The sequence below is a fragment of the Astatotilapia calliptera genome, chromosome 12, assembly GCF_900246225.1.
Source record: "Astatotilapia calliptera chromosome 12, fAstCal1.2, whole genome shotgun sequence".
NCBI classification, from domain to species: Eukaryota; Metazoa; Chordata; class Actinopteri; order Cichliformes; family Cichlidae; genus Astatotilapia; species Astatotilapia calliptera.
The window spans coordinates 16,835,332-16,861,296 of record NC_039313.1 but is presented as its reverse complement, the minus strand read 5'-3'; the positions used below and the strand labels follow the sequence as shown (position 1 = coordinate 16,861,296).

The following is a 25,965-nucleotide window of genomic DNA, read 5'->3' as shown; positions in this document are numbered from 1 at the left end:
CTCCTCCACACATCACTCACTCACTTGGACACTAGAAGGGGGAATTATGTTAAAATGCTCTTCATAGACTACAGCTCTGCATTTAATACCATAATTCCCTCCACACTCACCACCAAGCTGGAGCATCTGGGACTCAGCTCATCTATGTGTCAGTGGATCTCCAACTTCCTAACTGGCAGACCACAGGCAGTAAGGATGGGCGGACATGTCTCAGCCTCCACCACTCTCAGCACTGGCGCCCCCCAGGGGTGTGTTCTGAGCCCCCTGCTGTACTCTTTGTACACATATGACTGTGTGGCCACTACCAGCTCCACCACCATCATCAAGTTTGCTGACGACACCGTCGTGGTGGGCCTGATCTCTGATAACAACGAGACGGCCTACCTGAAGGAGATTAGGAATCTGGAGAACTGGTGCCAGAGGAACAACCTCCTTCTAAACGTCAGTAAGACAAAGGAGCTGATAGTGGACTTCAGCACTAAGCAGGAGAGGAACTACCAGACCCCCGTCATCAACGAGTGCCCAGTGGAGAGAGTGGACAGCTTCAAATACCTCGGAGTTCACATCACGCAGGACCTGTCATGGTCCTGTCACATCAACACCGTGGTGAAAAAGGCCCGACAGCGTCTCTACCACCTCAGACGCTTGAGAGACTTCCAACTGCCCTCCAAGGTGCTCAGGAACTTTTACTCGTGCACCATAGAGAGCATCCTGACGGGAAACATCTTAACCTGGTTCGGGAACAGCACCATGCAGGACAGACGAGCTCTACAGAGGGTTGTGCGGTCAGCTGAGCGCACCATCCGCACCGAGCTCCCTGACCTGCACTCAATCTACAGCAGGCGGTGCTGGACCAAGGCCAGGAAGATCGTGAAGGACCTCAGCCATCCCAACAACAGACTGTTCTCTCTGTTGAGGTCAGGAAAGCGATTCCGCTCCCTGAAGACCAACACAGAGAGACTGAGGAGGAGCTTCTTCCCGCAGGCAATACGGTCTCTCAATCACACCACCACACAGTACTGACCCACACATACAGTTCTTACACACACTGGACATTCTGGACATTGTTTTTGCACACATTGTTTTTTTGCACAACACTGGTCACTATATTCTTAATTTCCGGTTAATACTTGTACAGCTGCTGTTATTGTGTATATATTTATTTATATTTAGATTTCTTCATACATTCTTATATAGTTCTATATTGTCTATTTTGTTGTACAGTTATTTTATTTTCAACTTTAATTTATATATTTTATCTTATTCCTTCCCAGTTAAATTTACCCTTCATTCTAATTTGTGTTGTACAGTTATTTCATTTTTAACCTTAATTTATATTTTATTCCTTCTTAGTTAAATTTACCCTTTTTAATTTTTCATATTTATTTCCTATCTTATTCATAGCCTTTTCCTTTTTTGTTTTCTTTAGGTCACGAGCAGTTGTCCAAGCATTTCACTACATATCGTACTGTGTATGACTGTGTACGTGACAAATAAAATTTGAATTTGAATTTATCTACTATTAGCTAGTTTATTGTGATGGTGTTGGTTTTATTATGTTGCTCTTTGTTGTTTGTTTTATCTTCTGTTTTTTTTTTATCTCCATACAGGTGATCCAGGTGTTTTGTTTGTTTGTTTTTTCTTCCCCCCTTTCTCACCATCTCTTCTCCCCTCTATTTTTCTTTCGCTCCCTCTCTTTCTTTCATTCTTTCTCCCTGTCCTATTCCCCAGTCATGTCTGTCCCATCTTTAAAAATTGAAAATAAAATAAATACATAATTATAATAAAGGTCAATCAAATGGACCAATATGGCAAGGCCATGATGATCCACTTGGTAAAGTAAATCCACTTGGCATCTTTCTTGGCCTTCAGACAACAATTCTGATGGCTAAAGATCCAAACGGGACAGGCAAAAAAACCCCCAAAAAACCCCAAAAACCTATTAAAATGTGTAAAAAGGAAAATGTTGAAAAGGGAGACAACCAGTGAGCAAATATGTTAGTTAGCAATGAGCTCTTGAGCATAGTAAGGCATTTAGCTGTTAAGCAGATATTTCTCTCAGCAGAGCTTTGAGTTTAGAGCACACTTACTGTACTTTCATCAGATGGTCACAATATGTGCCTGCACTGAATGTTAATGTTGCTGTTTAAGATGTACAAATAGGCAGCTGTTTGGTAATGTTCAGCATAAAACTGTCAACTCTTCTGTTTCTCTGCTGAACCATATCCAAATACGCTCTCTTCTGTTTATCTCTGTCATGCTACTCTATTGTACGGCCCTGTTATGCCATTTATATTAAACACTGTACTGAGTGATGAAGTCTGAACTGTAGAGGTTTGTAAATATGACTTGTGCCCAGAACTTTGAACTCAGCAGTTAGAAATCTTAGAGGATACAAATCAGACCACATAAAACCAGTCTCAGTCCCAGTCTTCCTCGTACTAATGTTTCTTCTGCTGACACAATTAAATTACCTGAATAAATCAGTTAAGTGATTCAATTTGATTCCAAAAGTGATTTCTTTTATTCATTTATTACAATTTCACATTCGTAAAGCCAAAAAAATATGACCCTTGACCTTAAAAAAAGAACTTAGAAACGTGGAAACTTAACTTAAAAAGTCAGATTTACTTCTATAATCTTACGAGCGTGAATGATACAAAATATAAAACTAAAGGAACTAGGAAAGTCTGGCTACAAGGAAACACATAACAAGAGAGCACACAGCAAGATGGGAAAATGTAGATATTAAATAATGAGGTAACGAGACACAGCGGAGACACATGGGGAACAGAGCCAAACAGAAACTGACTGAGACAGCAGGAAGCAAAACTCAACATAATGCACACAAGATGAGAGACATCGTGGGCATCATGGCGATCGTGGCTCAAGAGTTGGGAGTTCGCCTTGTAATCGGAAGGTTGCCGGTTCGAGCCCCGGCTTGGACAGTCTCGGTCGTTGTGTCCTTGGGCAAGACACTTCACCCGTTGCCTACTGGTGGTGGTCAGAGGGCCCGGTGGCGCCAGCCTCGCCTCTGTCAGTGCGCCCCAGGGTGGCTATGGCTACAATGTAGCTTGCCATCACCAGTGTGTGAATGGGTGGATGACTGGATATGTAAAGCGCTTTGGGGTCCTTAAGGACTAGTAAAGCGCAATATAAATACAGGCTATTTACCATTTACCATTCAGAACAGGAAACATAACGCTGAGGCAGAGACACGGACATGTGAGCTTGATACAGACAAAAGGCTAAACAGACACAGAAACATGACTGACCAGGGGAGACAAGAATAACTTGACACAACTAAATGGGGAGACCAGACAGAGACAGAGCACAGACAGAGTTGACAGATACGAGGACACGACTGGGGGAACGTATATGTATCACAGAATCTAGTGGGCTAGCAGAATCTAAAGAAAGACTAAAATCTAAGAAACATAGACAATAAAACTCAGAAGCACTAGGAAATACCGTAAACAAAGATTTACATATAGAACCCGAATATAATACACCTCTGATACTCAAGAGTACATCATAAAGTCCAGAACCACTCAAAACCATAACAATATGTGTGGGAGCTGGATAGTGTAGTGGTAAGACTACACACCTTTGCAGTGGGAGTCGCAAGTTCTTGTATCCAGTAACATGAGTAGTATGGCTAGATCCCCCATGCTAAAACCAAGCCCTGGAGTGGCACGTCTGCAGCCTGTCTGCAGCGCGGACACAAGCATTTCACTACATGTTGTACTCTGTATGATTGTGTATGTGACAAATAAAGGTTGTTTGTCAATATCTATTGAAATTACTCAATACAAGTTAATACTGTGAAACTCATGATCCATAATTTCAAAAACAGCCATAAAGACTGAAGCAGCAGTTGCCTGAGCTCATATAATAGCAACTAAATGTTATTGCAAGCCTTCATTTGGAGTGATATCAGTTTTATCCAAAAGCTCAACAACACCTACATGAAACAGCATTAGACTTTGTTGCATGTTGGAGTCAGCGAGACTGTGAGATAAGTGAACCATTTTGAGGAAGCCAGGGAATTTCAGGCTTATGACATAGCGTTTCAAAATATCACACTGACACTCTTTCTTAAAATCTAGCATATATGTTTCGGTGGATTTTAATGCTTTTAAACACACTACTATCATGACTACACAACTAAGGTAATGGTATTATAGTTGTATAAGCACAGAGGAGTTTGGACACATTTAAACTTTTCAATTATCAAAATAATGACATTATATGTAATTATTCTGGTGTGCTGGGATGATCCTCTGATGTGCCTAGGTCAGGTTAACAGGTTAATTTTAGAGCTAGGTGCTTTGTTCTTGTAGAGGAGTCTGTCTGTGTAGCAGAACGTAGGCAAGAAGATGTAATGGGTGTGATGTAATCCATCCTTCCATTCATCCACTGTCTTGCGCTTATCCAAATCAGGGTTGCAAGTGGTAAACCCTACACAGGTTGCTACTTTGTTTCAAGGCTAACACAGACAGACAACCATTTACACTCACATTTACACTTATTAGAACCATTTCAGGCACACGCATTAACCTCATCCCGTGTATGTCTTTGAATTGTGTAAGGAAGCCTAAATACCTGGAAAAAACCTCTAAGCATCCCATGGAAAGGCCCCAGCAAGGGTTGGATTCAGACTCCAGGACCTTCTAGGTGTAAGACAACTGTGCTGTGCAGCTCAGGGCAGTGACTACGCTACTCATAGCCAATTTCCCAAGTATGGGTGTAGTTTATTATTATCCCATTAAATAACGGCTTTGACATTTCTTAGTACTGTTTCCTGAAGTAGCTTTTACAGGTGACGTCAAGCACCGCCCACCCCCGGAAGACGTCCTAATCTGACGCTGAACCTGAACGAGTCCTCGTCGGGATGTAAACATGGTGATAGGCAGATGAGAGAAACGCCACAATGGTCTTCGAAAGCGTGGTTGTAGATGTCCTCAACCGATTTTTAGGGGACTACGTTGTCAACCTTGACAGCTCGCAGCTAAAGCTCGGCATATGGGGAGGTAACTGAACTTGTGTTTGTCATTTTACTTGGTTAGCTCGCTCTCTAAGCTAGCTAGCTAAATGCTAACGTACGCTAGCCACCAGGCGTATGACACTAACAGCTGAGGAAGCTGTTAGTGTCACTTTACGCGTCCCCAAACCAGTTTAAACTGTTCACCGTGAACGAGACAGTGCAGTCAAATGTTGACATCGAGATATATTGAAACACAGCGTTATTTCCGACTGTTCCAGTCATCTTTTTTTTTTTATTATCTTATTTGCTCCCGCAAGTCTGTTTGAGCACTGCATGCATACGAGCGTCTGGGAATCATGCATTTCGAGGTCACACCCTTTTACACAGCCAGGTTATGACTCGGTACTGTGCTTCATACTAAGTACCCACTCGTTCCAAGAAATCTTTGGCACTGTACACAAATATGAGTATTTGAAAATTGGCTTTAGCCGCTGAACCTGGATCAATTTTTAAAACTAGTAACTAAGTCAAACCATTAAGTACTTTGTTTTACCAAACTTTATCTTAATACCAGCTTCTCTAATCAACAAATGTATAAAAACGAGTTGTCTTTCATAGACTGTTTTACATGAGTAGTATGTCTATGAATAATGTGTTACGATTGATTTGAATTATTGGAGCTCTATGGTGCGAGTTGCATTAAGTCAAAAGTCCTGAAACCTCTTTAATTAGATGGAGTTTCTATATGAGCTACACTTTACCCAAATGGTAAGCCATAATGCTGTTACCATAGTAACAACGTTTTCCTGGCCCTCTAGGTGATGCTGTGCTTAATAATCTTGAAATAAAGGAAAATGCCTTGGTAAGTTGCAGTTAAGTGTGTGAGTAAACAGCATTAGTTATTACATCCTGGCATTCACAGATATGTGTTTATTTATTATTCATTGTGCTTTGTTGCAGAGCCAACTTGATATTCCTTTTAAAGTGAAGGCTGGTCATATAGGTAAGACTTACTCTTACTCTGGCTCATACTGACCATAATTGTTTAGTTTAGTACCTTTGTACAGAAGAACCTTTTCTTACTTGGGTGTTTTTGTGATTAGGGCGTCTCCAACTGAAGATACCATGGAAGAACCTATACACACAATCCGTGGAGGCCACGTTGGATGGTGTCTACCTGCTTATAGTTCCCACAGCAAGTAAGATGATTTAATATGTGCATCAAAATAAACAAATTTGATCCAAGTATTCACAGTAGGCATTGCAGTGTATAAAATGAATGAAAAACCACATTTAGTAGACACACAGTAGCTGAATATTGTTGGACACCTTTGGTAAGCTGAGTAAGCCACTTGTGTTAATATGTTTTAAAGATTCAAAAATACATTAAAATAATTTAATTCTATTAAAGTAAAAGTATTTATCAAATATAATAATACAGAAAGATGCACATTTTTTCTGGTGCTATTTCTTTCAGGCATAAAGTATGATGCAGAAAAGGAGGAGAAGCAGTTTCAGGAGGCTCGCCAGAGGGAACTACAGCGGATAGAGCAGACAAAGCTGAAGGCTGCTGAGCAAGGTCAGGGTGCATCTTTATTTTATTTTTTAAGGTTTTTTGTAAACACGTTACTATAGAAAAGCTCCTCAGTGTGTATCTGTTTGTATGGCAGTGTTTCCTGTAGGTTTTGTATGAAAACAGCCTTTGTCATGGTCAACAGGTTCTTAGAGAAAAAACTCCAAATGTTGATATTTCCTGTTGGCTCTCATCTGCTGCTCTCTGGCTGTGTAAACATAAGTCATGCGCTCCAGTGCGTGAGCCAGTGGGCAGTAGAACATTTGGTGTTGACTTTGCATAGACAAACAAGCAATATCAAAATTTATAAAATATGTCGTATAGTCACACACACAGATTTAATGTCATATGGTCATGGTTTGTATGGCTGCGAGTTCCTGTGCAGCCAGCGTTTTTCACCCTTTTTCTGTTATGTGTGGTTTAGCACTTGAGTATCACACCACTTCAGCAGTTGTCTTTCCTTGTAGTGGTAGACTGCTGTGTTGCTGTATTTTGGGACAGCCTGGTTTTGTCATTTCAACAATATACATTTGCCATTAGCTAGAAAAAATCTATCCTTGATAATTGACTTAATAATTGACCACTCATCTTGGACATGAATATCAGGGTATATTTGGGCTCTTAATTATGTCTTTGAACTGGTATTTTTCCAAATTTGTACAACATACATATTTGATGAGTTTAAAAAGAAATGGCATTCATTCCATGCCTATGATGAGTGTGTAAACTCCTCACCACAAGTATCTGCCTATCTACAAGCTATTCTTTTTATAGCACTATGTCCTCTTTCAAGGTGAAAAGTGTTGTATCTTAATTTCTGCTGTAAATTTGCCATTTACAGCATGTAGGTGAAAATACAGTGTAGGTTTGTATTGTATTTCTAAATTTAAATAAAAATGTGTACTATTTTTTTTTTCTTTTTTAAAACGTTTTGAGATGCAGCTTTATTAACAGCAATGTGATTCACTGACATTCTTATGTAAGCTAATATTTGCGTACATGCTAAAAAAGGAAAGGTCAGAAATAATCATTAAAATATTGAAAGTAAAATTTAGTTATCTGTAAAGTTCATCAGGCAGTCATGAGAGCTAAGGCCAGCTGAATGTCATTCCAATTATACAGAAATACACAGTGAATGTGTATCGAAGGTCCTTTAGAGAAAATCTTCAGGAATTTTTGGGACCTGCTGGAGCCTCAAAACCTAAATCGTTTGCATTTTACAGAGAATCCCAAGCTTGAGAAACAGGACACTTTTACGGAAAAGCTTGTCACTCAGGTCATTAAAAACCTGCAAGTCAAGATCTCTAACATCCACGTGCGCTATGAAGATCATGTGAGTATTCAAGCTGAGTTACCATAATAATGTACAATTTTATCTATGGTCCTTCAAGTTTATACATGTTTCCACTTTAAATGAACTAAACACTGTTTCTAGAGCACTTTACAATAGAAGAACTGATTTTATTTTATTTTTTGTCTTAACCACACCATAAGGCTTAGCTCTTTATTTTCCTCCTTTTTTTTGTTAATGACAGGTAACAAATCCAAACTGCCCTTTGTCATTTGGAGTGTCACTGAAAAACCTCAGCCTTCAGGTGATGTGTCTTTCCTGTCAAATTATATGCTATTTTACATTTAGATATTAAGCTTTTAATGAACCTCACTGCTTGTTTGACCGTACAGACAGCTGACGCGAAGTGGAGACCCAGTCTTTTAGATGAGAAGTCCAAGTTTTTCTTCAAGGTAAGAAATCCAACCATGTTATCGACCTTGTTTACCACCACTGTACAGGTGGTATGGAAGGTAGGTAGGTGTTTTTAATAAAAAAATACCACATACACGTTTAATAGCATTTGTTTTTGGCTTTAAAGTAGTTTTCTGAAGTTAAAGACTAACTCTTGGAAAACTTCATTGATTTTTCTTTCAGCAGTGTTATTTCCTCATAATTTTGGAGCATAAGCAAAACTTTAAGAAGTCCTTGTCAAACACTGTCAGCTTTTTTTCTTGTAATCGCAAACAGCTTCATCACTAATTGCTTTATCTTTCTTGTTTTCTCAGCTGGTACAACTAGATAACCTGTTTGCCTACTGGAATGTTAACTCAGTACTTTTCTCCAGTCACACTTCAGATCGGGCCCTGGTGAGTCACTGTATTATTAACGTATTAATATGTACTTGGAATTAGCCATCTCCTATTTTCCTGGAAGACACAATGCTAGTGTTATGTTGTGATCACACAGGGCACAGATCTTCGGTTACACAGGAGTTATGTAAAGGTGTTTCATTTAGCACTATGTCATACACATGATATAGTAGTGGGTTTCTTCCATACATTATAGTTAAATCAAAACAAAAAAGAAATCAAATATGTTAGGAGGCCAAGAAATTAGCAAAGCAAAAAAACAGTATGTAAATAAATCTTCACTTCCTCTGCGTTCTTACAGCAACATCTCCAGAGCAGCATGGACGTCCACTCCTCTCACGACTTCAGTGAGTGTCATTCTTGTGGAACTAAGTTCAAAGCACATTACATAACGTCTATGAAGAATTTTGCAGACAGAAAGTGATGAAGAAATGATTTGTGATGATATGCAATGCCACTGCAGCACCAACCCCCCCCCCCCCCCCCCCCCCCCCCCCCCCTGGGTGATTCACAGAGTTTGATTCACCACCACTGAGTCACGAGACCAGATTTTCAGCACATCTCAACAGATTTTGTTTTCAGTTTCACTTTAAGGCAACAGCTTACATATTTTTGAACTGATAACATTGGTAAAGTTTTTTAAGTTCTTTATAGATAGATGCAAATTTGCAATGTGCAGCACAAAAGGTAGTGAATCGATCTTAATGCTCACATTTGCAATTCTTAAATCATCTTAATTCCTTTTGCTGTTCCACAGTTTTTCGCCCCATTTCAGCTGATGCAAAACTGCGGATGAATCCCAGGTCAGATGTGGATTTCTCCTCCCCTAAAGTGGACCTGATGGTCAATCTCAGAGAGGTGGCAATTGAACTCAACAAAGCCCAGGTGTGTGTGTGTGTGTGTGATAGAGATGTTTAAACTTGTATGTGTTAAAGTTTCATTAAAATAGAATATTATAAGAAAGAGAGAGCTAAAGAGGGTTGTTAAGGATAAACTACATAAACAATGTCAGATAATAACTGCACTAGAGTACTTTGTGATGATGTAATTGCTGACTTCCTGTTATTCCAGTACATTAGCATCTTGGAGCTGCTGTGCTCAGTGGATATGATGTCACGTAATCTGCCATACAGGAAGTACAGACCCGAGGTCCATGTTCACAAGAACGCCAAAACATGGTCAGAAGACACTGTCACATATTTATCACATCATTTCCTCTGTCCTGTGTTTCTGTAATCTTTTTTCAAAAACTGGATCCCATATGTACATGTCATTTACCACATTACATTCGGTCCACTTAGTATTACAAATTGTTACATTGATTCCCTGATTTCCAGGTGGAAGTATGTGATCACAGGCGTCTTGGAGATAGATGTGAAGCCAGGTCTCCACATGTGGTCATGGCAACACATTCGCCGACACCGGCAGATGGTAAAAAGCTACAGAGAGCTCTACAAGACAAAGATCACCAGCAAGAAACCCAGCGATGAGGTTCTCAAAGACTTAGAGGTGGGGTGGAACTAAACTGAACAGGGGAGACTATGGGACTGTTTGCCTTTCTAGTCTATGTTTTCACATTATTGTCTTAAGACTAAAACATTTGAATTATTATAATTATTATAATTTTTTATATTTCCCTGCTGCATATAAACAGTTTAGACAGGTGAAAGTTTTGAGTTTAATTTGATATACTAATATTACCAGTAATTCTGTTTTAATATACATTTCATACCTGTTGTCACTGTTATAAGACAAATGCTTGCGAAAGTTGCTTTACTTGACTGTAGTGATCATAATTGAAGGCCTATGTCAAAAGTAAAGCTAATATAATATGGAAGTAATTGATTACAATAGTATTACTTCTCAGTAGCTTTCTAAAGTGATGTCTGTCATATTTCTAGCCATAATTGCTCACAAAGATATCTAGTATTCAAGCCTACAGGGACTGATTGAAGTGCATTAGAGCTTGATGCTGAGTTTTTGAGATAGACTTGAAAATAATTGAATTTAACATCTGAAATTAAATGTGTTCTCAAGTTCTTCTCTATTTTTATTAGTATCATATTTCCCCAAAAATAGAACTGTAGTAATTATAGAATCTAGTGAAAGCTCTAATCGATTTCTTTTGTGTTTATTCTTAGAAGCCCGAGAAGACTTTGGATATTTTTAACATCACTTTGGCCAGACAGCAGGCTGAAGTGGAGGTAAGCTTTTTGTATCACATAACTGAGAGAACTTCAATAAGCTTAGACACCTTGTGTCTGATTTATGAATTGATCAAACTGTAATGGCTGGATCACATTTTGCGCTTTGTCTTGTGATCTCAAGTTGTTGCACAAATCCATAAAAAAGGACAACAATTTGAGATTCATTGGAACTATGCACAGTACAGTGCCTCTCAGCAACTTGGTGCTGGCGTATGTTTGTTCCAGCAAGCCAAAAGGCCAAATTAGGCACATAATCGATAATTATACAGTAAGCAAAGGAATGTAGGGGGTTGAGGATTAGGCTGCCATGGTTCCAGAAGGTGCAGCACTGTGCCGTTAACTGTAAATTTACATATTCTGCACAATTTCTCTTATATTTCATTTCATTTATTTATTTATAAAGCACATTTAATAACAACAGGGAGTTGATCAAAATGCTGTACAAAATAACAATTAAACAATGACATTAACAACAACAACAGGTAAGAAAATTAAAAGAAAATTAGGATAAAAGAATTGGCAACTCTCATACAGTTTCGAAAGCCAGAGTAAAAAAATGTGTTTTAAGATGCGATTTAAAAAGAGTAACAGTTGGGGCCTTTCTAATGTGGAGAGGTAGATCATTCCACATTTTTGGTGCCACAACCGCAAATGCCCGATCTCCTCTGAACCATCCTAGACTTATGTAAGGTAAGGAGTAGATGATCACTTGATCGAAGGGCTCTAGAGGGCGTATAAAGTTGCAAAAGGTCAGACAAATAGTCCGGTGCCTGGCCATTTAGCACTTTATAAGTCAAAAGTAAGATTTTGAATTTAATTCTAAAACGCACTGGAAGCCAATGAAGGGAAGCAAGCACCGGAGTAATATGTTGGTGTTTCTTCACACGAGTCAAAAGGCGAGTTGCAGCATTCTGTACAAGTTGGAGCTGAGCCAAGCTGGACTGACTGACACCCACATATAGTGAATTGCAGTAATCCAGTTGAGATAAAACAAACGCATGAATTGCTCGTTCCAAGTTTTTAAAAGATAAAAAAGATCTCACTTTGGATAGGAGCCTTAATTTAAAAAAGGACCGCTGGACAACTGAATTAATTTGTTTCTCAAATGTAAGTTTGTTATCCAAGAAAACCCCCAGGTTTTTTACATGCGTTTTAACAGCACATGTTAGGTTACATAAGTCCAAATCTGGCGCATTGAAATTACAGCTTGGTCCAAAAATAATTACCTCAGTTTTATCCTCATTGAAGGTAAGAAAATTTGAGGCCATTCAGGTTTTAATTTCGTCAAGACATTTGACTAGCGATTCCATGGGCGTGGAGGTGTTTCTATTAAACCGAAGATTAATCTGGGTGTCGTCGGCATAAGAGTGAAAGCAGATGTTATGCTTCCTAAAGATCAGGCCTAGGGGCAAAATATAGATTGAAAAAAGAATTGGGCCTAATACGGAACCCTGCGGGACACCACAAGTAAAAGGAGCTGGGGAAGAAATAAAATCATCAAGGCTCACGGAAAAAGTCCTCTCGGAGAGGTACGACCTAAACCATTCCAAGGGGATACCTTTGATACCACATTGCTCCAAACGGGAGAGCAGAATGCTGTGGTCAACAGTATCAAAGGCTGCAGTTAAGTCTAAGAGCAGGAGCACAGCTGGGTCTCCTGAGTCAGTGATTAATAAAATATCATTAAGTATTTTTAGGAGGGCAGTTTCTGTGCTGTGGTGGGTTTTGAAGCCTGACTGGAACTTCTCAAAAATATTATGACTATTTAGAAAGGTTTGGAGCTGCTCAAATACAATCCTTTCTAGAATTTTTGACAGAAACGGAAGCTTGGAAACAGGTCTAAAATTAGCAAGAACAGAAGAATCAAGGTTCGGTTTATTGGCTGCACTACAGCGTGCTTGTATCCAGTTGGTACTACTCCAGAACTGAGACTACTATTAAAAATAGTTAAAATGTCAGGACCGACTACCTTAATAATCTTTTTTAGAAAATGGGTTGGGCCTCCATCTGAGGGATAAATGATGCTAACAGATCATTTGTGGGCTGGTCAGGTTTTTTTCCTTGCCATCTTTCCTCAGAAAAGTGAAAAGGGGGAAGCATTTGACATTTTGTTTCGTCTCCTTCTTTAGGCAAGTAAAGCAGGCCTGCGTATTTACCGTCCTGGGATGAAGATGGAGGAAGAAGAGTCTCAGGGTTGGATCAGCTGGATGTGGAACTGGGGGGCACAGCCTGATACAGAAAGAAAAGAAGTTAAGACTGGAGGTAGGTTACAGATAGACATGTACATGTGGAATGTCTTTGTAGTAACAGCCTGTAATATTAGCTTTTTTACTCCTCCTATGTCCGTTCCATTTATTCTTCTTACCATCTCTGTGTCAGGGTTTGATGAGCTGTTAACCCCTGCTGAGAAAGCCAAACTCTACACTGCCATTGGATACAGCGAGACTGCTGCTAATCCCAACCTGCCAAAGGATGTGAGTCACTTTCCCCCACGACACCCCCTCAATTACTAATAATACACTTCCACTTGGTTATCTGTCGCACAGAAGCAAATATTACAATTGTAAAAAAAAACAAGTATTCTGTTACTTTATCTTTATACTCTTTGTGTCATATCTTTAAGTTTGAGAACATGAAGGTCAACTTCCACATGGAGAAACTGTCCGTGTCAATTAATGATGACAAGGACAAAAACGAGATCATCAGGCTGACTGTGGGAGAGCTGTACTCCACACTCACACAGAGACCTGGAGCACAAGCCATCAAGTTTGTTCCAGCCTTCTAAAACAAAATAACAACTTTGTAGCTGGTCTTTTTTCTCCACAAGGGTAGATACTTGATAACACTAGCTTGTGTGTGTGTGTGTGTGTGTGTGTGTGTGTGTGTGTGTGTGTGTTGTTTGTTTTGTTTTTTTCTTTTCTTCCCAGAATCACAGCCAAGCTTACTTTGTTTGAGGTCACTGGCCTCACCAATAAGCAACCTCCACCAATTCTCCTTTCATCAAGGAAGGCAGCCATAGGAGCAGGGACCCCACTGCTTTGTATCCTGTTTGAGACCAACCCCCTGGACGAGAGCGCTAACCAGCGGCTTCACGTAGAATCACAACCCTTGGAAATCATCTATGATGCTGTGAGTGGTTCACTGAGTGTGAATGAGCAGCAAAAATAAAAACCCTCAAAAGCAGTACATATATACATATTTGACTCTGTGTGTCTGTGTAGATAACTGTGAACAGCATATCAGCGTTCTTCAGGCCTCCTGATGACATGCAGCTGGATGAGCTCACGAATGCAACCCTGATGAAACTGGAGCAGTTTAGAGACCGCACAGCCACTGGTGAGTTTAAGATAAACTGCAGATATCTGCTATCATGATTAATCTTCTAGGATCTCTAAGGACGTCTTTGATGGGCGAATGTTTACATTCCTTGTTTAGTCTTCCTGTTTATGTTCTTGAAAGTGATTGTTTCCTGAGGGCTTTGGAAGATTTTTCAAGGTTTTTTTTTTTCATTATTGAAGTTTTCTCCTTATTAGAACTTTTAGGTGAATTTGCCATTTAAACATTACTTAAATTAATAGAATCTCAGGGTTCATTAAACAAAACCACACATTTAGTTAATTTTATGAATCCCACAACAATAAGATTCACCCACCTTTGGAGACAAAACTACTATTGATAACCTATTAACATTTTATATTTCAGGTTTACTGTATGTGATTGAAACACAGAAGGTTCTCGACCTGAAGGTGAACTTGATGGCCTCCTACGTGATCATTCCACAGACCGGTTTTTACAATGGCACTCAGAACATCTTGCTGTTGGATCTTGGTCATTTCAAGGTGGGGAAGTGTCAAATGTGAATAAAGATTGACAGCAGGCTGGAAATCCAAGGTAACTTACCAATATATGCCTTCATGTTTCTGTGGTTTTACAGATGTCCAGTCAAAGCAGGAAACATCTACCTCAGCTGTGTGTGAGTTCCAGCAACATTGAGGACATCATGTCCAGAGCTTACGATAGCTTTGATGTACAACTTGAAAGCCTACAGTTTCTTTATAGCAAACCAGGTACACACACATACACAACACAGTTGTAACACATTTTTGACTGATACACATAATGTTGATTGATGAGGTGTTGTTTTTATTCTAACTACTGTTTAAAAATCACTAAGCTTAGGCTTTGTTTGTATTGATAGGTTTTACACAGCAAAAAAAGTCATACAGACAGCATTGAGGAAATGTCTTTATGAAAGTGATTGGCACTTGTAGCTCTAATGGCTTTACTATGTCTTAGCAAAAAAATATTCCATTGATTTCAGGTATTGTGTCCTGGAAGGGATATTGCTAAACTTACACATTGATCCAACAGACATATTTCTTGTTTTTACTCTGCCTCTGTTTGGACTCAGTAAAAATAAATAATAATAAAACTTTATCTTTATGTGATAGATGGTAACTGGAAAAAGGCCCGCAAACAAAAACAGTCACCCCTCCACATCCTAGAGCCAGTGGATCTAAAGGTGGTTTTTAGCAGGGCAATGATCAACAAAGACTCCCGCATGCCAAAGTAAGTATGTTTCTGGTTGACAGTCAACTGATGGTTAAATGAAATCTTTGTACGAAAATCTGAACTTACTCTTAACCCTTTTCTTTGGAGAAATTAATACTTTTCTTTCCCCCCCCCCCCCCTGAAAAGTTTCACTGTAAAAAAAAGAAAAGAGAAAAGACAGGAAAAAAAAGTGCAGTATTGAAGACGGATTCTAACACTAGTAAATATTCATAAATATAGTGCGGGTTCAGATACACAACTTAAAATATTTATCTTGTAAGGACCAGAGCTAAGAGTATTACGTAAGCTTAAGTTCCAGGTTGTAAGTTTTGTTTGCATCTTTGTGTATGTGTTTTATAGATATAAGATGTCTGGAGAGCTTCCTCTGTTGTCTCTTCGTATTTCTGATGTAAAACTTCGAAGTGTTCTGGAGCTGGTGGACAGTATCCCGCTGCCTGAAAGCAAACCTGCTACACGTGGCAATGCTCCATCATCAACTCCAAAGGTAAGATCAGAGGGTTATGGAGATGGTCCTCTCTGGATTTCACTAAAATTTGGCAACAGTTGGGTGAACTGAATTATGATGATCGCTGCTATGAATGAGAACGAAGCCTCAGCTGAGATGGTTCATTTTTTCCCCAATTTAAAAAAAAAAAAAAAAGCAAAACAAGCAAACAAAAGAAAAACATCTCAAATTTGAAGGCTTGAGGGTTTTGCATTGAATGAATATACAAATAGTTGAATATTGAGGTGGAATTGCCTGACTAGTAAAAGTAAAGATAGATTTTATTACTAACACTGTTAATACAACTGTTTTTATTTATTTTCTTTTTTTTTTTTAGCCTAGGCAGTCTTTCACCCCTCATCTCACTCCCAGAAAACCTCTGAACTTTGATCAACGCTCTTCTCTCATTTTTGAGTCATGTGAGACCATCAGCATCACCTCATTAGGTAAGACACAGTTTTGTTTTGGTCCTACTGCTAAATATCTTTAAAAATCCTGTGTGTATTCCTACCACAGATTGTGTTTATTTTTTAATTATATCCCAGGGTCAGAGGAGGATCTGTTCTATGATGCGCCCAGCTCTCCCATCGGGGAGAAACCATTTTTTCCAGACAATCCCATGCCGCTGCGCTATGTCGATGCAAGCAAAAGAAAAAGTCTCATCAAGGAAGACGCACAAAAGAACATGACTGACTTCTTTATGACATTTGAGATCAGTGAGGTACAAAAATATTTTTTTCCCTTTCTGCACAATTAAACATAGTTATTAAATTCTGTAAGAATTATTTTTATTTAACCTTGTTATCAGTCATTTTAGTTATTTCTGTGTGAGATAAAAAGAAAAAGAAAATTCAAACTCTGCCTTTTCTCTTTAGCATTCCTCAGTTAAATTTCTCCACCTCCTTTTATTTTTGTGACCACCTTTATCATCATCTTTCCCATTTTTCCATCGTCTCTCTGTCTTCTTTGTCCAGTTTTCTGTTCAGCTCTGTCGTTTGTCTGGAAGTATGGAGGTTACGGTGCTCCACTTAGATATAGAGGGTCTGGGCACTGAGCTGAAGCTGCGCACCTTTGACATGACGTCTAATACCTACTTGCGAGAGATCTGCCTCAAGTGTCCTGAATACATGGGTCAGTAGATACCAGCAACGCCTTAATTTTTGTTAAACATTTGATGATTACAGTTATCCTAATAAAAATGTGCAAATCATCAGGGCAGTCTTTGCTTAATTTTTTATTAGGCATGTTTTGTTTTTTCCTTGCACAGATTCTGAAGACAAGCAAGTACAGCTGATCACTACACTGGACAACAAAGAAGTCGACCTGCTCACTCTGGAGTATATCAAAGTAATATGGGATACGTTACGTGAAAACATTTCAGAATATTTTCTATAAATATTTTAAAACTGTGGAAAATCACCTTAATTTTAAAGATTGGATGAATTTTTCTAGGCTGACAAGAATGGTCCCGACTTCAAGTCTCAATATAATAACACTGAGCAGCTCATCAAGGTGAGGGAAATGTTAATAACCTAGCAATAATATTTATTTTATTTACTTAATGTTCCCATTTTGTTATTTATAGCATGATGTTATTTAGGGCATGCTGAGAGATGATGAAATAGGCCACAGTTAACAGCAGTGTTTCTTCTACAGTAATTATTAATAATGGGTAGAAGAATCAAAATATCATTTCAGACAAAAAGGTTAATTTTCTTCATCAGGTGACCTTTTCATCACTGGATGTTCACCTCCATACGGAGGCTCTCCTCAATACCATGAACTTCCTCAGTAAGCTCCTTCCTGAATCTAATAAGAAGGAAGGACAGCAGGAGGAGCTTCCCACTATCCCTGAGGAAGACGATGCTGAAGCAGAGAAGGAGGAAGAGAAAAAGGAGGAAACTGCTGTAACCAAGAAAAAACGTAACTGATATTATCTGCACGCTGTTATTGTCTCACCATTTATGAGAACATTGTACTACTAGAGCAGATATTTCACAGTTAATGAAACAGATTTTCAGAGCAGTATCAAAGGTTAAATGTTACACTGGAAATACATTTACTTTTTTTGCAGCTGTTCACAGGTAATGTCTTTATTTCTTGTCCTTCACCTTTTTCCCCCAGCTTCAAAAAGGTCAAAATTTGCAGATGTGGTTAATCTGCATATCAAAACTGATCTCCGCTGCCTTAAAGTTTTCATTCGAGGACAGAAGGCCAGGATCTCAGAGATCAGTATTGAAGGTATGAAAGAAAGAGTTTTCTGTGTACTAGGTACTCTGGCAGTGCTTTCAATAGGATTTATTAATTGTTTATTATTTCTGCTATACTCTGCTGTATATAGAGTTTTCTAATGAACTTTTTCTAGTCAAATCTTCAATTCATTGTACAACTTGGGGCTTTCGTAATTGTCTAGGTCTGGTTTCCGAGGTCCTGATGAGGAAGAAGGGGATGGAGGTTTCGGCCAAATTGAAGAACATTGTGATTCTGGACTGTAACAAAGAAGCTTTTTACAAAAAGGTACCGACTGCTAGTGCTTATGAATGTTTACCATTGTACTTAAAAAAAAAACCACAAAAGAAATGGTCATTGTTTCCCGCATTGATGTTTCTGGTCTTCATTTGTTATGTTTTTGTTTTGTGTCACTTGCTGATCATGTGGCACAGGCAAATCTGAATAACAACTTTTTCTGTGCCACTCTGTTTTTTCTAGGCTGTGTCCATAGCAGATAAGGAAGTGTTTCACTTCCACATGGTAAACTATACAGATGCGACTGAAGGAGATGCCTATCTGGACATGTCTAACGTTGACACTACTGTTACACTAAGTGTGGGCTGCATTCAGGTCATCTTCCTCAACAAGTTTCTCTCATCTATACTGGTAAGAATCACGTTTCTGGGCAGAATTAATCTGTTGCTCTTATCAATTTTTATCACATGTAAAACTGAAGTGGTGTTTTAATTTATTAGATAAGGTAATAATAAAATTATAATTATAAATATAATTATTTACGTTACCTCTGTATATTTCTGCATTCCAACTTGATCTTATTAATTAATTATTTTTCCCCACCCCATCTCCTTACAGGAGTTTGTCAATAACTTCCAGGAGGCTAAAGAGGCACTAACTGAGGTAACAGTTCAGGCTGCAGAAAAAGCAGCATCAGGCGTGAAAGAACTGGCTGAACGGACCACTCGGATCGCTCTTGATGTCCACTTCAATGCACCCATCATCTTCCTCCCCCAGTCCTCCTCTTCATCAAATGGCATTGTAGCTGACCTTGGTCTGCTTTCTATCAAAAATCGTTTTGCCAAGCAACCCTGTAAATCAGATGCCAGCATCCCACCTGTTGTGGATATAATGACTGTGAGACTGACTGACCTTAAGATGTTCAGGTCAGTTTCTGTGGGAGGTATTATTTAAAAAATATGCATGCTTGTGTTTGTGATTGATTAGAATTTGCAGTATTCCGACAGACCTTTGTAAATCTATGTTTTTGTTCCTTTCAGAGCCAAATTTAAAAATGAACGTTTTGAAGAAGAGATCCAACTGCTGAAGCCAGTGAGCCTAGACTTGGAAATCCGTAGAAATCTATCTTCCAGCTGGTACCACGAAATACCTGACATAGATATTGGGGTCCATCTAAAGCCCATGAGTGTAAGTATATATATATTCATATATCTTACCTGTTTGTTTGTTTTTTGATTTTTAATCCCACGATTGTGTAGAGGCTTATATTGAGAATTAAAAATAGTTTTATCAAAATCATCTCTCTATGTTCCCAACAGCTGCTCCTATGCCAGAATGACATGATCATTGTCCTGAGGACTCTGAATGAGAACCTGTCAGAGAAGTCTGATGCTGGTCCACCTCCAGCTGCTCTGCCTGCCACTGACCCGTCCTCTGACTCTGTATCCAACAAAGACTCCCAGGAGTCTGGCACCACTGGACCACCCAGCAGTAAGTTGTTGTTGTTGTATATGGTTATGTTTGATATGGTTATGTGTGTTTGGTAGAGCTTTAAATATAGACATATGATTTAACAGCCTGGTCAGATAACTTTTTACCAAAAAAACAACAGAAAACAAAAAACAGATGAGTTGTTGTTTGACAGGGCATACTTACACAAAACTATGTAGCTAATGAAATATGAAACACGTTCTCCTTAATTAGTGCACAATTCTGACTAAAATCCAGTAGCTTGTCTTTTAATCCGAACTCTGCGCTCTGATTATGCTGTTAATAGGTAACACAGTGGTGACAGCTGCTGTTGTAGAGACACAGAAAAACAGCAAGCTGAGAAAGAACACACTGAAACTAAACTTCAAGTTTGACTCACTGACTGTGGTTCTGTACAGCTCCAATGAGGATAAGGTAATGCCAAGTCTGTTACATATGTACAAACATACACAAGTCATAACTACATCATAGAATTAGACTTGTCAGTCTGTATTTTGTGAGGCACGTTTAGTAAAGAAAGTCTGTGTAATTTCTGTTTTTAATAGCAGTTAGAACCACAACGTGAGCTGTCAGGCCCACATCATGACCAGTCACACCCACAACATGAGCCGTCAGACCCACATGATGAGCAGCTGAAGCTAGCAGAATTTACTCTGGGCACCATCTCCACCTCTGTCCACATGTACTCCGACAGCTCCATGAAGGCCTCAGTACAACTTGCTGAATGCCTTCTAGACGACAAGAGGCCAAAAGCCAAAAGTATCACCCCAAGGTACGGCTACCACTTATAAAGCTAGTGACACACACAAAAAAGCCATGTCTTGACGGATCAGTGTAAAGTAAATTATTTTATTGTGTTCACTCTTTTTTTTCTCATAGTCCTATTTTGTTTTTCTCTAGGATGATGGCAATGTGTCCTGGTGCAGAACAGAACAACATGGTGGAAGTGAGCTATCGTCAAACCCGTGAAGGCACCACTTTAGATACAGTGGTGCAGGATGTGTATCTATGTGCCAGCATGGAATTTCTGCTCACGGTGGCCGATATCTTCCTTAAGGCCACCCAGCAGGGTTTTGCCCAAGTGCCACAACCCAAGAACAGTACTGGTGCTGGCGATAAGAAGAACATTAACTCATCGGTCACATCTAAAGAGTCTGGTGAGTTGACTTTATCAGTTTTAATGTTTTAATCTAGTTAACCGAAATCATGTCAGTTCTCTTAATCGACAAGCTTAAACTGCCAAATTATTCCCATCTTTGTTTTGCCTTATGTTTATAAAACTTTCATTTTTGACTATTTCATTACAATACAACATTTTATAGATGCTTTAAGATAATATAGATGTTATATACATTTATATAGTGAGTCTAGATTATGAGTTTTGTGATTATCAAGTAGGGCTGCTCAATTAATCGAATTTTAATCACGATTACGATCTGGGCTTTCAACGATCATTAAAAATGACTGAGCCGATTATTAGCCCCTCCCTCATTTATCCGCGACACCTTAAAGGCCGGTCCGTGAAAATATTGTCGGCCATAAACCGGTCCGTGGCGCAAAAAAGGTTGGAGACCGCTGATTAAGAGGACCCGAGGGAAGCTCGGAAAGCTAAGCAGAAGTTATTTGGAGAGTGACTGCCGTTGGTTGAAAAGAGAGTTTAAAAAAAAAAACTTCAGTGGTGTTGCACACTATTTTATATTATTTTTTTAAAGTTATTGTTAACCCTTTAAAGCCGGTCAGAGCAGCATGCTCCGTTTTGCGTAACTATTGTTAAATCCCTGTAGAACCTGAACCGTGTAAGCTAGCGCAATAATTTGTTTTGCATATGAAACCGGAGGAGTTGTACTTACATCTTATGCCATCAGCTTGTCCTCGGTCACGGTTTCGTTCCACATATAGCTTTGCAAAAATTGCATAAAAAGCGCTTGCAGGAACAAAAACATAATATTCCAGAAACACGCTTTGCCGTTCCTATCAGCTGTTCGTAACACTTCCCACAGTGAAATGATGCACATGCTGCTTTCTTTGCAAATTTGCATCATAGGATTGTTTTTTGTTTTTCCTGCAGTATATAAAAATTGCTGTATCTCCAAAATAAAACTATGAAGACACTCAAAATAAATTTCCTGTGGTGGGAAACTATTTTTTGCAACTTTATTGTATTTAAAGTTTTGAGGGATAAACCTCTTAAATTTCTCCAAGTAGAAATATATGTAAACAAAACAAAAGCGATTTTCAATTTTTTTTGTAGTTTATTGCACTTTTTTGCAATTTATGTAATTACTATGGACTTAATGCATACATATTATTAAAATATGGGCTATAACAGTTGTATTGATGTATAGCAACTTGAAATGCTCCCACAAATGGCACTACAGCATGTAAAAAAATAATATAAGCTCTGGTGGACTTGGTTCTATAGTAGGTCTTAAAGGGTTAAATAAATATCGTCAAATAACCGTGATCTCAATTTCAGTGAAAATAATCGTGATTATCATTTTTGCCATAATCGAGCAGCCCTATTATCAAGTTAAACTGGCGTATTCTAATTATTTAACGTGAAGTTTTACTCTAATGCTCTCTGTGCCTCCCAGCTACAGCTACAGCCACGGTAACAAAGACTGAAATGAATGTTGTGGTGCGAAACCCAGAGATTGTATTTGTAGCTGACCTGACTCGTGATGACGCCCCAGCTCTGGTGATGACCACATATTGTGAACTAGTAATGAAAAATGGTGGTGAAGGATCATGGACGACTGCTGTTATCAAGGACCTCAAGGTTTATATTTGGAATGTATTGTGGTAGTCAGAATTGCATGTTCAAAGAATTCAAAATTATGTATCCAGAGGAAAATGTTAATATTCCTTAACACATATTTAAAATTAAATATGATTAGGTTGGGTTTTTTTTTTTAAACTGATCACTTTTGTTGTAGGTTGTTGCCTGTCCATTCTTAAGACAAAAGAGGAGAAACAATGTGACTACAGTGCTTCAGCCATGTGAGGTGTACTTCAAAAGTACTCAGTCTCCAACCTCCCCTCAGGCTATGGAGGTCACCATCAACGCTCTCTCACTTAAGGTATTTGTTTTGTTAATATTACATGTGGCCGCATATTTTGTTCTTCAAATTGAAATGATTGTGTTTTTGTTGCAGTTCCAGCTTCTTTGTTGTTAGCAAATGAAAGCCTTTTTTTAAAAATTTGAACTTTTTGGGGTTAAACCACTGCCTTGTATGCATGCTTAATTAAATGAGACAGAAAGTCAATCCCTACATCTGGTTACAGCAGTGTGTTACCTTGGAAATACAGTTTTTTGATAAAAAAACGTTTCAGACTTTTGTTTCCTTGTAATGGATATAATAAGGGGGCATATTATTGTTGCTCTAACAGGACTGTATCTGCACGTGTTGATAAAAATTGTATCAAATGAAAGCAAATTTTAAAAGCAAGAAATTTATTTCTGTCGGGCAGAAACGCTTAACTTTAAGTAGCTTGCCCTACTACGCAGTCATTAGTTAAATATCTGGCGTAGCAACATGTCTCAACATCCAGTATGGGCTAGCTAGCTTAATTCTCAATAGACAGGAGTGTTTAGCTAACTTCTCCATCACTGGCGCAAGCTGGGTTTTTTTTTTTGTTTTGTTTTGTTTTTTCCGCCTAATCCTGAACCTAAGTCTTCATCATAGGCCACAATGTCATGCCACTTAGCCATACAGCAATGTGTTTGGTGTGATTTGTCATTCCTGTAGGACCTGATTGACTTGGCTGCTGTTGCTGCTTGCCACGTCTTGTTTACTCTGAGAGCCAGGCTTATGCAAGTAACCTTAAGTTTTATCTCCCATGTGTCTGACTCATGCACAGGTATCTCCAGTCATAATCAACACCGTGATTACTATCCAGTCAGCACTCACTCCAACAGCAGAGACCCCTGAGAAGCTGGACAGCCCTGTTGCTGTGAACCTGTGGGATAAGCAGAGTTGGAAGGAGCTCAAACTCTGGTTCCTAGAAGAAGATGACGATGAAGACACCAAATTAGTGACCTGCTTAATACCACAGGGAGAGTCCCTAAAGGTAATTATTAGCATTTTGGCTGAAATTATAATATGGTAAAGCTGACTGTATGCTGCCATATAATAACTTATGATTTGAATTTGCAAAATAATTGCAGGTGAACATCAGATCAATCTGTGTGACTCTGGAGGCTGGAGTGGGACATCGCACCATCCCCATGCTTCTGGCAAAGTCCTCCTTCAAGGGAGATGTGGAGAACTGGTCCACGCTCATTAACTTATACAGTCAGCTTACCCTAGAGGTAACACAAACCAATAGACATGTGGTTCTTTTAATAAATTGTCTGCTGTTCATAATTTTTTTCTATTTAGTAATGCATTTTATTTTTAGGTTCACTATTATAATGAAATGATGGGAGTGTGGGAGCCACTGCTGGAGCCCTTAGAAGATGAGACAAGAGATGGTTTCAGACCATGGGTGCTGAAACTGAAGGTACTCATGTATACTTGCATTCTGCATGTATATAGCATTCTTAAAAATAATACTTAAAAATACACATGGTGTGTCTAATACTTTACTGTCCTCTAACCAGATGAAAAAGAAACCTGTGAAGTACACAGAAATGTCAGATGAAGTGGATTCCAATATCCCAGACTACAAGACAGTCATTGTCATCGACAGTAAAGATCAGCTCAACATCACACTTTCCAAATGTGGACTGGCTATGCTGAGTAACCTGGGCACTGTAAGAAGTCTTTCAAAGGCTTGACAGAAAATACCTGTCTAGAGGTGTGTATCGATGTGTGATATGCATGTTTTTGTCCTTCTCCAGGCATTTGCTGAAGCTGCCAAACAGACAGCAGAGTGTTTTCAAAAGGATGAAGCTCCATTTGTAGTCAAAAACCGTCTTGGCCTACCAGTTTCTGTGCGCCACAGTGAGATGTTTTGTCCTGTTGGACAGCAGAGTATCGCTAACACTGTGAAGCTGCAGAATGGCGAATCCCTCGGAATGGACTATTCAACCACAACAGACACTGATCATTTCTCAGCAATGACCTCTTTGAGTGGAAAAGACTATTACATACAGCCTAGTGAGTTATACTTTACTATCACGGTTATGCTGAAAACAGACAGCTATGATATATCTACAGTTATCTCCAACTACACAAAGATAAAACATAAAAATATATGTTTTATGTGTTTTCTTTAAATTTTCTAATTAGCTATTGCTCTATTCTCTAAGAGTATATCTGACGGTGTTTGTTATTATTGTTGTTGTTGTTGTTGTCAGTCACCAAATTTTAAACTTCATGCCAGTCAGAAAGAGCCTGTACGTTCTATTTTCTTTCTTTTTCCAGCTCCAGATGGTCACACCTCAGCCAGTGTGATCCCTTTGATCAAAGTGGGCCGTGGAATGTACAGTGTAATGCACAACAACTCAGGAGTCACTCGTTTCCTGGTCTGTCAGATTTCCTCTGTAGAAGGCAGCAAGTACATCAAGATCCGCTCTCCTTTCCAGGTATGTAGGATGATCATTCCCATCATGTGTATATCATCCCGTGTAATTACAGTGAGCTGTCTCTCAAATTACATTAATTACAAACTCAGTGTAATTAAAGTTACCTTTTTATATAAAAGTCATTTAAAAAAACGTTCTTTTCAAAATGCACTCCAGCTTTTTGTTTGGGGGTAGCTGCTGCTGATATCCATGTTAATAAACATTTTATTAGGTACACCATGCTAGTACCAGGTTGGTCCCTCTGTTTCACTTCATAAATACCTTAATATTGGAACAGATTCAACAAGGTGCTCGAAAGAGTCCTCTAAAATTTTGGTCCATATTGTTTGAGATGATTTGAACTTTGGACATGGCACATTATCCTGGTGGAACTTGCACCCAGTATGGTCTTCTGGTGCTGTGGCCCATCTACTTCAAGGTTTAGCGTGGCTGCATTTAGAGATGCTGTTTGCATATCTTACCTGTATCAAGTTGTCTGAGCTACTGTTGCCTTAAAGCAGTCTGACCATTCTC

General features: G+C 38.9%; 1 protein-coding gene across 4 annotated transcripts in view; it reads left to right on the top strand.

Annotated features, from left to right (window-relative positions):
* Positions 1-4,816: 4,816 nt before the first annotated feature.
* Positions 4,817-25,965, top strand: part of vps13a (vacuolar protein sorting 13 homolog A) — a 46,108-nt gene continuing 24,959 nt past the window's right edge. The window contains exons 1-46 of one of the 4 annotated variants that reach the window (XM_026187377.1): positions 4,817-5,033; positions 5,806-5,849; positions 5,948-5,990; positions 6,091-6,186; positions 6,465-6,566; positions 7,784-7,893; positions 8,096-8,155; positions 8,244-8,303; positions 8,619-8,699; positions 9,004-9,049; positions 9,460-9,587; positions 9,774-9,880; positions 10,040-10,211; positions 10,844-10,906; positions 13,039-13,171; positions 13,289-13,383; positions 13,533-13,675; positions 13,837-14,038; positions 14,131-14,245; positions 14,612-14,748; positions 14,844-14,976; positions 15,361-15,478; positions 15,821-15,965; positions 16,303-16,411; positions 16,511-16,686; positions 16,940-17,096; positions 17,233-17,312; positions 17,418-17,477; positions 17,690-17,888; positions 18,090-18,206; positions 18,379-18,482; positions 18,675-18,842; positions 19,050-19,357; positions 19,472-19,619; positions 19,751-19,922; positions 20,209-20,336; positions 20,468-20,694; positions 20,823-21,079; positions 22,517-22,701; positions 22,859-23,002; positions 23,784-23,993; positions 24,091-24,234; positions 24,324-24,425; positions 24,526-24,678; positions 24,766-25,024; positions 25,292-25,452. In XM_026187377.1, the coding sequence (XP_026043162.1) occupies positions 4,934-5,033; positions 5,806-5,849; positions 5,948-5,990; positions 6,091-6,186; positions 6,465-6,566; positions 7,784-7,893; positions 8,096-8,155; positions 8,244-8,303; positions 8,619-8,699; positions 9,004-9,049; positions 9,460-9,587; positions 9,774-9,880; positions 10,040-10,211; positions 10,844-10,906; positions 13,039-13,171; positions 13,289-13,383; positions 13,533-13,675; positions 13,837-14,038; positions 14,131-14,245; positions 14,612-14,748; positions 14,844-14,976; positions 15,361-15,478; positions 15,821-15,965; positions 16,303-16,411; positions 16,511-16,686; positions 16,940-17,096; positions 17,233-17,312; positions 17,418-17,477; positions 17,690-17,888; positions 18,090-18,206; positions 18,379-18,482; positions 18,675-18,842; positions 19,050-19,357; positions 19,472-19,619; positions 19,751-19,922; positions 20,209-20,336; positions 20,468-20,694; positions 20,823-21,079; positions 22,517-22,701; positions 22,859-23,002; positions 23,784-23,993; positions 24,091-24,234; positions 24,324-24,425; positions 24,526-24,678; positions 24,766-25,024; positions 25,292-25,452 (6,201 nt within the window). In that variant the 5' untranslated portion in view covers positions 4,817-4,933. The remainder of the gene's footprint in view (positions 5,034-5,805; positions 5,850-5,947; positions 5,991-6,090; positions 6,187-6,464; positions 6,567-7,783; positions 7,894-8,095; positions 8,156-8,243; positions 8,304-8,618; positions 8,700-9,003; positions 9,050-9,459; positions 9,588-9,773; positions 9,881-10,039; positions 10,212-10,843; positions 10,907-13,038; positions 13,172-13,288; positions 13,384-13,532; positions 13,676-13,836; positions 14,039-14,130; positions 14,246-14,611; positions 14,749-14,843; positions 14,977-15,360; positions 15,479-15,820; positions 15,966-16,302; positions 16,412-16,510; positions 16,687-16,939; positions 17,097-17,232; positions 17,313-17,417; positions 17,478-17,689; positions 17,889-18,089; positions 18,207-18,378; positions 18,483-18,674; positions 18,843-19,049; positions 19,358-19,471; positions 19,620-19,750; positions 19,923-20,208; positions 20,337-20,467; positions 20,695-20,822; positions 21,080-22,516; positions 22,702-22,858; positions 23,003-23,783; positions 23,994-24,090; positions 24,235-24,323; positions 24,426-24,525; positions 24,679-24,765; positions 25,025-25,291; positions 25,453-25,965) is intronic. The other 3 variants (XM_026187375.1, XM_026187373.1, XM_026187376.1) reach the window with 3 other exon arrangements.